Consider the following 12,120-nt stretch of genomic DNA (forward strand, 5'->3'; position numbering starts at 1 on the left):
TCTAAACACTTTTTTTTTTAAAGATTAATTTATTTGAAGGCAGAGTTACAGAGAGGTAGAGGGAGGGAAGGAGGGAGAGAGAGAGAGGAAGAGAGAGAGAGAGAGACAAAGAGAGAGAGAGGGAGAGGGAGAGAGAAAGAAAGTCTTCCATCCTCTGGTTCATTCCTCAGATGGATGAAAGGGCTGGAGCTACGCCTATCCAAAGCCAGGAGTCAGGAGCTTCTTCCGGGTCTCCCACATGAGTGCAGGGGCCCAAGCACTTGGGCCAGCTTCTACTGCTTTCTCAGGCTACAGCAGAGTGCTGGATCAGAAGTAGAGCAGCCAGAACCCAAACCAGTGCCCATATGGGATGCCGACACTGCAGGCGGATTACAGCTGGATTACTTACATGGCTCTTTCTTGATCTGGTTTTTATGCCTCAGACAATATCACCATTAAATTTTGTAAAATATAATCTTTTAGCACATTGTGTGAACATTCAGGAACACTGTTGCATCAACATTTAAGAAGTGAGACATAAGTGCATAGGGAAGCCTTTTCAGTTGTTCCAGGATAAAACAGCTTACTCAATGACTACATCAAACCAAAATCTGTGCAATTTGCTATTTGTTAAGGTTCATAAGAAGTCAACCTATAAATCATTATCAAATTAGCACTAGAAAGGTATTGTGTTCAGACCTTAGAGGGCTTCCAGGAATACTATAAGTGCCTTGCTTGTGGCTTTGTAAAACAGTAATTAGCACTACTTCATGCTTTTGACATTTAAATGTCTCATAGTATTTTTATGAACCCAGCAACAGAATGTCAAATGACTTGATTCAAAATCAGGTGATGGCATTCTTATCTCATCTGCTGAGAGGCACCGGAAGCCAGGATGCCTGAAGTAAAGTTAATGTGGGGGTGGGAGTGTGGAAGTAGAAGCAACTTCAGCACTGGAGCGACCACCTCTTTGTAAAAAATTGTCAATTCTTACTAAGGAGCAATAGTATTTTGAAGATAAAATAACTCTGCATTCCATTGATTAGACTTTCATAGAATTCTTTCAAATACACAATGAAAAATTATAATTCCCCGGTGAGTGCAATTTGAATTACTTAGGCATAGAGGAACGCAGGTGGCAGCCATCACAGGCAACAACACTGACTTGAGTGGCTAAGGCAGTGATTTATGTTAGGATTCTAAAAACTCATCATAAAATATACATTGTCACCTGCAAGTCTTTGTTTATTTTGTGTATTCTTTCAGATTGATCAAAGATGGCAGCATCGACCTGGTGATTAACCTCCCCAATAACAACACTAAGTTTGTCCATGATAATTATGTTATTCGGAGAACAGCTGTTGACAGTGGAATTGCTCTCCTCACTAATTTTCAGGTATTTTCTTCACCTTATATAGACTGCATATGTGGTTTATTTCTGTGTTTTCCTTACTCATTAACACACAGGATATCGAGGACTTTTTCTGATAGACTCTAAAATAATGGTGTGAACATGGTTGGTCATGGCTTAAATGGGACAGTTGTTATCAAGTGCTGGAAGTAATCAAAAACCTGTATCGCCATGACTGTCTCATTTTCCATACACTTATATGTTGTATAAGACAAGACAGTGTGGAATGGACTAAAAATAAAATCTTTTATTTCATTGTCTTTCAATGAAAGTCACTACATAAAAGCAGCAGCTTAATGAAAATTGATGTGGTAAAAGCACTTGTCCAACTCACAGGAAATGATTGCAGGAAACATGTGTGGTTTCATTTGTGTGTGACCCACCAAATTTATCATAGGGAAATCCAATGATTTGAAACCCATTAGATTTCTGCCCATCATGTTTTTGTTTCCTGAATCAGTTTTAATCCCTAAGGTTGGGGGGCAGATATGCTTGTTCATGGTGAGGTCTCAGATAGAAGAGACAGTTCCCATTAAATAAAAAAATTATATGCCTTTCATCCCCTGGCCCTTTGAAAATTGGGAGCAGACACATGACTTTTCACTACTGACTCATTAGACATTCGCCTTCATCTCACGTGGCTTGCTAAGATTCTTACCGTTATATTTTCAGGTGACCAAACTTTTTGCTGAAGCTGTGCAGAAATCTCGCAATGTGGACTCCAAGAGTCTTTTCCACTACAGGCAGTATGCTGGAAAAGCAGCATAGAGAAGAAGACATTCAAGACCCCCTCTTCAATCAACCTGAGCCACCTTTCTATAGGAACTGATTCCCAGCTTTGCTTCCCAGAGATGAATATTGAAACCAAACTTTCAGTTCATTCTATTATGTCTTAATATCATACATCTTTCACAATTAAATTGTTGTTACTTTTTTTCCCCAAAATGTACTTAGAGTTCTTCCTAAGTTTGTTCTTTATGATATTTCATCCATTTACTGATTCCTTATTTTTGGTGGACTCAGCTTCCCTATGTGTTTATTTGAAGCCAGCAAGCATTTTATGGTGCTGATTAAAGATGATCAACGTAGAAAAGTTGCTGCTCTGTTTTTTACATTCTCTTCATACTTTAAATATATTGTCATTATTTTTAAATAGTAGCTGCCACACTCAAGACACATTGATAGAGCAGAATAGTATAAAAATTTGGTAAAATAACATACAGATTTAATTTATGAACCCCTTCATCATATTTGTGTATTTCCTTTTTGGATAATTGTTCTCACCTGCCTGGCTAATCCATTCATTTTATTATCTTTTTCCATGATACTGAAGCTGAACAGTGACAGAGTTCTTTAATAGGTTTGTAGTTTTAAAGTATATCAGCAGGTGGTAGAAAACACTGAGGTGGCTTTGTTCTTGTTTTTTTTTCATTGAATTTTAACTCAGGCCAAATGAAATCTTCAGATTTGTGCCATCTCATCCTCTCCCCCATTTTTGGAATAACTTAGAAGTTGTGTTCCTTCCATACAAATTATGGATTGTTGACCTATGCAGTCACCCTCTGCACCATGATTTCCATACATTTTAAACTCAAGGGCATCATTCATTCTACATTCAAGAAAAGTTCTCCCTCAAATGGCAGCCTTGGTTGCTTTTAAATGTTCTATGTTATTACACGTGCTGTAATTGTGAACTTTTAAATAAAACACTATGAAGAGAAAATGCAGTTATAGTCTTGCATTCATTCATTTATTTGTTTTAAGTGGGTATACGTAAGTTGGTTTAATTCCATGATAAAACAGAGTTTGGGGCCAGGATTATATTGCTGACTTACTTTGTCATTATATACCCATAAAGGATATGTACGAGTTAATGTTAAAACCAATGAAGCTTTGATAGCTATATTTTTCATTTTTATAAAATCCATTCCTTGATTATAAGTCATTGTAAAATGTATCATGTGGTTATATACCTTTTTATTTTATTATTTTTTTATTTTTATTTTTTTGACAGGTAGAATTAGACAGTGAGAGAGAGAGACAGAGAGAAAGGTCTTCCTTCCGTTGGTTCACCCCCCAAATGGCTGCTACAGCTGGAGCTGCGCCTATCCAAAGCCAGGAGCCGGGTGCTTCCTCCTGGTCTCCCATGCGGGTGCAGGGCCCAAGCACTTGGGCCATCCTCCACTGCCTTCCCAGGCCACAGCAGAGAGCTGGACTGGAAGAGAAGCAGGGACAGAACCCAGCGCCCTGACCGGGACTAGAACCCAGGGTGCCGGTGCCGCAGGTAGAGGATTAGCCTAGTGAGCCACGGCACTGGCCCATGAAAGTTTTTAAATTTTTCTCCTTTCTTCATTATGTTGAGACTTTCATTACCTCTTCCCTGTACTCTTCTAATCCATGATTAATCATTCATTCACCTAAAAATATTTAATAAGTTTCTGCAATCTTTGTGCAGGATGTATCATGGTCTCTGCTCCTCCTAAGTATCTTGGCACTTTCTTGTGACAATACTTCTTCTCAGAAGTACCAACATCGCCATCACCACCATCACCATCACCATCACCACAATAATAATTAACATTGTGTAACACTTGTGATTTTTTTTCAGTCAGTTCTGAATATTTTACATGAATTAGCTCATTTAATCCCCGAAATATCCTTATTAATAGGGGCTGTTATCTCCATATTATAAATAAGGAGTAGTAAGCATACAGAAGGTGAATAGTGAAGTCCCTGCAAATTGCATATTTCTTTTTTGGCATTCCTTATCCTGATGAAGGTAGATATATAAAAATAAATCAGTGGGGTTGGTGCTATGGCGTAGTGAGTAACCTGCAGTGCCAGCATCCCATATGAGCACGGGTTTGTGTCCCGGCTGCTTCACTTCTGATCTAGCTCTCTGCTATGGCCTGGGAAAGCAGTAAAGGTTGACCCAAGTCCTTATGCCATTGTGCCTGTGCAGGAGACCCAGAAGAAGCTCCTGGCTCCTGGCTCTTGATCAGTCCAGCTCTGGCATTGGTGGCCATTTGGAGAGTAAACCAGTGGATGGAAGACCTCTCTCTCTCTCTCTCTCTCTCTGCCTCTCAAATAAATAAATAAATCGTTAAAAAATAAATTCTCACAGAGAAGAAACTACATACTTTGAGTGCAGAGATCTGGGAAAGCCATTATGAGCTGATGAATTCATTTACTGTCTTGAGTAACATTTTGTAATTTTTGAGCAACCACAGAGTAAGGACATTCATTTAAGAAAACTTCCAATAATTTGATATGATTGAAGCTAAAGGCAAATGTGAAGATAAAGGGCTAGGAGAAAAAACTGATCTTGGGCTTAAGTTGTACATGTTTAAAACACATAGAAGTTCAAAAGTTTTTATTTGAACATAATTTTGAACTTAAAAATTTTCAAGAATGCATTTACCCAGGTTTACCTCAATTTTTTTTATTTATTTATCTTCCTAACTAAACACACAGACACATCATGCTTTCAAAACCAGTGAGCAGGATATTAGTAACCAATATAGAAACGTAACTTATAGTTTGAAAGTAACAGAATTGCTGGCTGAAACTACCAAAACTTTGAATACATAGTAACTTTGTACTGTGAAAAGCCAACGTTTTCTAATTTTGTGTTAATTTCAACATGATATTTCTAAAATATAGTAAAATTAGAAAAGTATTAGTAATTAATCAAACATTTTCTAAATAGTTCTTATGTTTTTGTCAGTTTGGTAAAAGATCCTTGGATAACAAGAAGTCCAGATACTCTCTCCATGGTGCTGAAAATTTTGTTGCCTTTCCATTTTATGTTGTTCTAAAGTTTAAAAGTACTTACATACAAACAAAGCACAGAAGTCCTTTTATTGGAGTAGGAAAATGAAAAAAATTGAAACCTATTTATGTTCATGATTGGCAAGTCTTTTTGCAGCATTTAAACTGTTATGTAAATAGGTTAACATGTTTTTTAAATGTCTGAATCTGTTATAAATCACAAGTACAGATAACTCAGGGACTGCATTTTTACAGCTGAATAGTAAATCGAAGTTACTTTTTCCATGTAAGAATGATGGATTCTCCTGGATTGGAAGAAAGGAGCTCAGCCAGTTTGTGAGGTGAAGAAGAAGGATAAAGAACGATCCATTTATAGATTTAAAATTTTATAACTGTGGAAAGGTCCACAGAATCTTTTAACTATACTTTTGTCAAACTTTCCTCTTAAACAGCATTCCTCCTGGACACTTAAAAACAGTTATAACATTCATTTATCTCAACAGCTGCAGGTACTTGAACCTCAGCTTCTACAGTGTCCGCAGTCTCTTGAACAATGGAAGTGGAAATTATCAGAGAAACAAACCATGACTGAATGCAGTAAAGTGCTCTGTAATTACACACCAGCATTACCATTTGGCTGCTGGTTCGGCTCCCTGTGGGCACAGGTGCCATAAATGCTCACACACACCCAATCAAATCTGCAAAGACCTTTCATTACATATCATTTGAGACACCCTTAGCTTGAGAAAGACTAACTCAACTTTATTTCTTTTCCTTATTTCTCTTACCATTTATTTTTCCTTTGTTATATATAAAATTTGATTTTTTCTGATGAATATTACCATGCTACTTTATGAGAAGCTATTCCAGTTGGTGAATGTGAAGGTAATACAGCAGGAGGAAGAATGCCTATCCTCTGAGTGGCTCCCTGGGCTCTGCGAAAGATTGGGAATAATTGCCCCTATTTCTTCTCTTGTGCATAATGTAGGGTGCAAGGGCTCCAGAAAGATTATTTAAGTACCTGCAGCTGTTGAGATCAATGCAGCAACAGGCAAAAACTCAGTAAGTAAAAATTAGCACCATTTGTGTTTGCTTCTGGATACTGAAAGATCATTTTTGAGTTTTTACAATTTTCGTTTTATAGAGGGCTTTTATCCACAAGGGAAACTATTGGTTGTTTACCAAAACAAAACAAAAAAATAGGCTTTTTCAGCAGCAGTAAAGGTCCACTTTCTCCTCAAACTACCAGCCTGCCTAATTATTTCTTTAAGATGTTCCCTAGAAAAAAATACACAAACCATAGACAAGCACTTTTGTTCGTCAAAGGAAGCAACATCAGCAGTTTCACCAAAAGGTCAGGGAGGCTTGTGCCCTAATGGACAATTCCCCACACAAAGGTTAATGCTGTTATAAAGTTGTAATGAAGATGGACAAGATATTATCAACATGTGGATTGGGCAAATCAAACAAGTTAAACTGTGCTGTTAAAGGAAATAAACAAGTTGAAAATATGTTCTACTTTATTAATAAAGAATAACTCTAAGACTCATTGCCCAGATAACTGCGTTTTCATTTCTGAAATTTAAGGGCAAAGAGGTAATCTCTTTAACAGTACTTATTCTTACCTCTCATTGCAAGGTTGAAATATGGCAGGATTTTATGGCTGTTTGCATAACAGAAATATTATGCTAAGTGTTTTCCATAACTCTTTATAAATTTCCTCATAGAATACTGCAAATGAAATTTATATGGAATAATTTAATTAGGCTGTAACATTTACTTAATCTCCTCATTCAAGGGGATTTACAAATGGATCCTTTTTTAAAAAGGCTTTCTAATTAAATTGGGGACATAATGTTGTCTCATTTGCCAGGTTTGTTACAATTCCTTTCTCACTCATAACTGAAATATATAGGAACTGCAAGGATAAACAGTGTTGCCAGTAAATATAAATAGGAGTTTGTGGAGACTTTTTTTTAACGATGAAGTGTACTTCATCTAAATTAGTCTGACATTTTACTTATTTTTATGACCTTGGATTATTCAGAGATATTTTAGAAGACTATTTATTTATTTAAAAGCAGAGCAACAGAGAAATAGGGAGACACTCACACACATACACATATTTTCCATCTGCTGGTTCACTCTCCAAATAGCTGCAATAGCCAGAGTTGGGTCAGGCTGAAGCCAGAAGTCAGGAATTCCATCCAGTGCTTCCATATGGATAGCAAGGGTCAAGCACTTGAGCTATCTTCCACTGCTTTCCTAGGTACGTTAGCAGGAAGCAGAATCAGAAGTAGAGAAACCAGGGCTCCAACCAGCACTCTGATAAGGGATACTGTCCTTGCTTAACCTGCTAAGGCGCAATGACAGTCCCAAGCCTCACATTTTAATTATGGATCAGATCAAGATAAAACAACATTGAATTGGCTTTATTCACATTGGGGAAGCACCCAGAGCAAAAATCATATTGTGTTAGGTCTATTATTACTTGAATTCAATCATGTTCAAAGTCTTGTTTGCTTCACTAGTATCTAGTCCTGTTGTAATCTGTGGATCTGTGGACTCCCATGGACTTATGAATGAAAACAGTGTAACCTCTCCCAGAATGGTCCTTGGTTTACTTATTGGTTTTAATTTTTGTTTTAATTTCAGAGATGGAGAGGGAGAGAGAGAGAGAGAGAGAGAGAGAGGATCACTTTCCTGTTGCCTCTCAGTGTGTGCATTAGCAGAGAGCTGGAGTCAAGAGCTGCAGCTGGGTATTTAACCCAGCCACTCCAATGTGGGATGCAGGCATGCTGACTAGCTGCTTTGACTCATGTTGATGTGATGGAATTGGTTTTAATCAATGACTATTTACTTTGATGTATTAAGTAGGCCATTGTAAATAATTCTAGATAACCTGAGAATTTTTTTCCCTTCAAATCTGGTATCTAGTCTCAGAGATGATCGTGAGTCTCTGGTACTTACGCAAGTTTATGGAAGGTAGGGCTATATTTATCTCATTGACTATTGTATTCAAGATTTTATTTATTTATTTTTTTTAAGAGAAAGGGTTTATTGGGGAACACCCAACAGACTGGAGTGAAGGGGCGGTGAAGGGAAAGAGAGAGAAAGAGAGTATATGAGAAAAACAGAGAGGAGAGGAGCTAGCAAGGAGAGAAGAGAGCAGAGAGGAGCCAAGAGAGAGGAGAGAGCAGAGAGGAGAAGAGAGAGAGAGCCAAGAGACCAGAGGAGGAGGCTAGAGAGAGCCACATGTTCAGGAACAGGCCCTTTTAAAACTTTGCCTGAGGGCGGGCAGGGAAGCAGGAGCAGGGAATCCCATTAGGATGGGGGTGGAGCTTGGCCCAGGTAGCTGGGCCATGTGGCCACCTGGCTTCCAGCAATGGCTGCAGGAACTGGGGTATAGATAATGCCATAGATAAAACTGTGCCAGTTTCCTAACATTCCCCCCTTTTGTTTTTTATAAAGCAGGGTTTATATGGGATTACATTAGTCCTAAAAGTCCAGGAGGGGTAGAGGGACGATGGTCAGTCTTTAGAGCTAATTTCTGCTGACATGGGGCGATGTCTCAAGCCTCTGTCTCCTGGGTGGGGAGCGGAGTATATCTCTGTAGCAGCATTTGGTTGACAGCCTGGTTGCTGAAGGCCTTGGTTCATTCCATTATCACCTGCTGTAAACACTTAAACAGACACTGTAGTATAAAAGACAGGATGAGAATAGTAACCACTGATTGTTAGAGTAGCATTAACCAGGTAATGAGAGGATTTCATGGAGGAGAGGAAATGGGGGGTCTCTGGACCCTTATGGGGACAGTTTGATGGATGTGATTTAAAGCTGATTCCAGCCAAGACTGGGAGAGAGGCCACTTTTGCAGGTAACGGGGTTTGTAGAAAAATTCTGAGCAACCATACAACATTAAGTGGAAAGGACTATCAGTACACACAGGTTTTCTGATTGAGAGGCAAATAAAAGCTGACAGAAGGGGCTTGATAATAATCTGGTGGGCTTTAGGCCTTGTAAGTTAACAGGCGCAGACTTATTTATCTCTTCACGTAGGGTACATGCTAAGGGAGGTGTGAACCTCCTTGGGAAGGCACCCTATTGACTTCCATTACCTAGCTGGCCTGGGAGGAGAGCTGGCCAGGTAAAGGCAGGTGGCATCTCTAACAGGAAATTTACAGTTCTGCTTGCAATGTTGTTGACCCTGCTTGGCTGTCCCCTCAGCTGCAGTGGTCACTTTGGAAGCTGGGCTGAGTGAAGGGCTTTTCAGCTTAGAGCCAATAAGATCTGTGGTTCTGACCTGGGCATCCTTCGACTCCAGGGCAGGTCCATTTCCAATGATCCAACTCTTGGCTGGCAGAGCTGCCAGGGCTCATCACAAGCTGACTTCTGCTGAAGCCCAGGCTTACCACATTGAAAGCCACTGCAGTAGACTGGCCTGTTGGGTCTCCTTGAGGGCAGATCACTGTACAGAACAGCCATTAATAGGCCTGCCACCTATCTTTACATAGCTTCTGATGCCTAGCTTTCTTTTCCTCCTGGTTTTTGTTAAAGCAGACCAGAAGATGCAAGTCAAGGGGGTGCTCAAGTCCCATCTCTAATCTTTGGTGACCTAAACTAGAAGTCTATAGTCACAGGCATGTTCTGTAGTAGTTTTTCTGAGGTAGACAATGCCCATGAGGAAATGAAGAAAACTATAGTCTCACTTTAAAACTTTCTTTCCCTTTGGTCGGGAAGGGAGGTTTTCCCTATTTACTTCAATGATGGAGAAGTAAGTCTAGCTGTGAAATTATAATTTAAGCTTTCATTTTGGCTATGCCATTATTACAGAAAATGTTAGTCATCCCTTTTATAAGAACTAAAAATCAAATTGTGAATCTTAGAGTATTCTTAGATTTTAAATTGGAGTTCATATTTAAAACTGTTGAATCCACAAAACTTTGAAACTAAAAAAAATTGTGGTGAGAAATATTTGATAAGGATGATTTTCTTTCCCTTTTTTATTTGAGTTACAGAGTTTTAGCTCCTTTCTTGGCTACATGGAGCATTTAGGCTGAGCCTCCAGTATCAACCTCAGATTTCAATATTAAAGAAGCTACAGCAGTTTGTGATAAGAATTAATTGTTCAAATTTTCTATCTACTTTCTCTTCAAGACTATTACAGATCATTATGTTATCTCCAATCTTAGCTATTGTTTTGCTCATACAATGGATGCTTGGATATATCTCCATGCCCATGGTGTTAAACAAAATGAATGTGTAGATTTATGAAAATGTACTCATACATTCATTTATAATTCTCAGTTGTAGCTTTCAAACAACCACTTACTAATTCTCCCACTTTTTAGAACTCTCCTGCAAATCTACTCTTTGTTGGAAGGTAGACAATCTAGGGGTATTTAGTTGCATGTTTATATTTCTATACTTTTCTTAGACTCAGTTTTTTTTAATTCATTTCACAAATATTTACTGAGTACTTATTTTAGATAAATTCAAACAGTTTTGCACTTATAAAGTTTATAAGTCTGGTGATTGAATGTAAAAAGAAACTTTTATAATATCTCTTGATTAATAAAGTATTGAGGAAATTTAGGAGGCGGTATGTATCATATGACAAGGGTAAACCAGGGCAAACTTCCATGAGAATGTAACATTAAGAGATAAATAAGTCTTTGCCAGAAAAAGAAATATGGGATAGAGTCAATGTGCATGAAGACCCTGAGGCAAGATAAACATACTGTGTTTGATTCGAAGGAGGCTGAGTATGGCTGGACCATTGAGCATACTATATTGATGGTGCGGTGGGGAAATAGCAAGAATTAAATCACAGGAGCCTTGTAAACCATGGAAGGAGTTTGAACTTTGCTAAGGATTATCAGAGGTTGTGAAAGTGTTAGAAGTGATACAATTTTGCATTTTGGGAAAACTCACTCTGATTGAAGGATGAAGAATGTGTTGAATGAACTGGGGTTGGAGGCAAAGAGACTAGTTATCAGGCTATTACAGTGATTCAAGGGAGACAGAAGTATCGTTTGATTTAGAATGGGAAAGAGAAATCAATATGAGAAATGATTTTTTTGGAGGAAAAGATGTGTTTGGAGGAGAGAAAAGGAGTACTATGTTTCAGAGTTTTATGTTGTAGTCTAGAAAAATAGTTGAGAGGTTACATAATTTTTTTGGTTCTACAAAGCCTGGGAGTTAAAAAGGCTTGAGGATGGTAAGTTCTGCTTTAGGCATGTGAATTTCAGGTGTCCATGAGAAGGAGAATGGAAATTGTCCAGTTGGTGATTAAAAGCTGGACACTGGAGTGAGTCTTGTGTTGGAATCCAGGCTCTGATAGTTAATGTCTAAGGTATCTTGATTCAGTTATTTAAATTTCCCATACCTGCGTTTCATCTGTAAACTGTGAAAAATGATACAAATTCATTATTTTATTGTGACAATCAGAACATATACTTCAGGTATTTTGCATAGGGCTGAATACACAGTAAATTTTGTGGTAAGTGCTAGCCGTGATTGATATTGTTATTATTGTGAAGGAGCATTAAAATGGAGAAGTCAATTAGCAGGTGTCTATTTACTTTTAAAGATCAGAAAGAGATGGTTTATTAGTAAGTATGTATTTTGTTAAATATCTATTATATTCTGGGGTAAAATGAGTCATAAGAAGGAAAGTCCTGGTAATCACAACAGGTTTTTTTTTTTAAAGCATTTTATTAAAATATAGCATAAATACCAAGAAATGCACATAAGTGTAGAGATAAAGGAGTTTTTTTTCATCTGAGCATACTAATAACCAATAAGCAATTTAAGAACACGCAGTACTAGTACCCCAAGAGTCCTCACTCTTTCCCCCTTTCCATTCTTTTTTTAAAAAAATGTGAAGTAAAAGTATTTTGTAATTTACATGGTATGATTCAGTGAAACAAAAATTATAATTATATACCAAATGATCT

At 37.9% G+C, this 12,120-nt stretch overlaps 1 protein-coding gene across 1 annotated transcript in view; it reads left to right on the top strand.

The window, feature by feature from the left end:
• The window catches only part of CPS1 (carbamoyl-phosphate synthase 1), a 138,499-nt gene extending 135,382 nt beyond the window's left edge, over positions 1–3,117 (top strand). Inside the window, exons 37-38 of the mRNA XM_062191022.1 lie at positions 1,246–1,375; positions 2,063–3,117. Coding sequence (XP_062047006.1) covers positions 1,246–1,375; positions 2,063–2,158 — 226 coding nt within the window. The 3' untranslated portion in view covers positions 2,159–3,117. The remainder of the gene's footprint in view (positions 1–1,245; positions 1,376–2,062) is intronic.
• Positions 3,118–12,120: the final 9,003 nt, after the last annotated feature.

This window comes from Lepus europaeus, chromosome 1 (genome assembly GCF_033115175.1).
Source record: "Lepus europaeus isolate LE1 chromosome 1, mLepTim1.pri, whole genome shotgun sequence".
NCBI classification, from domain to species: domain Eukaryota; kingdom Metazoa; phylum Chordata; class Mammalia; order Lagomorpha; family Leporidae; genus Lepus; species Lepus europaeus.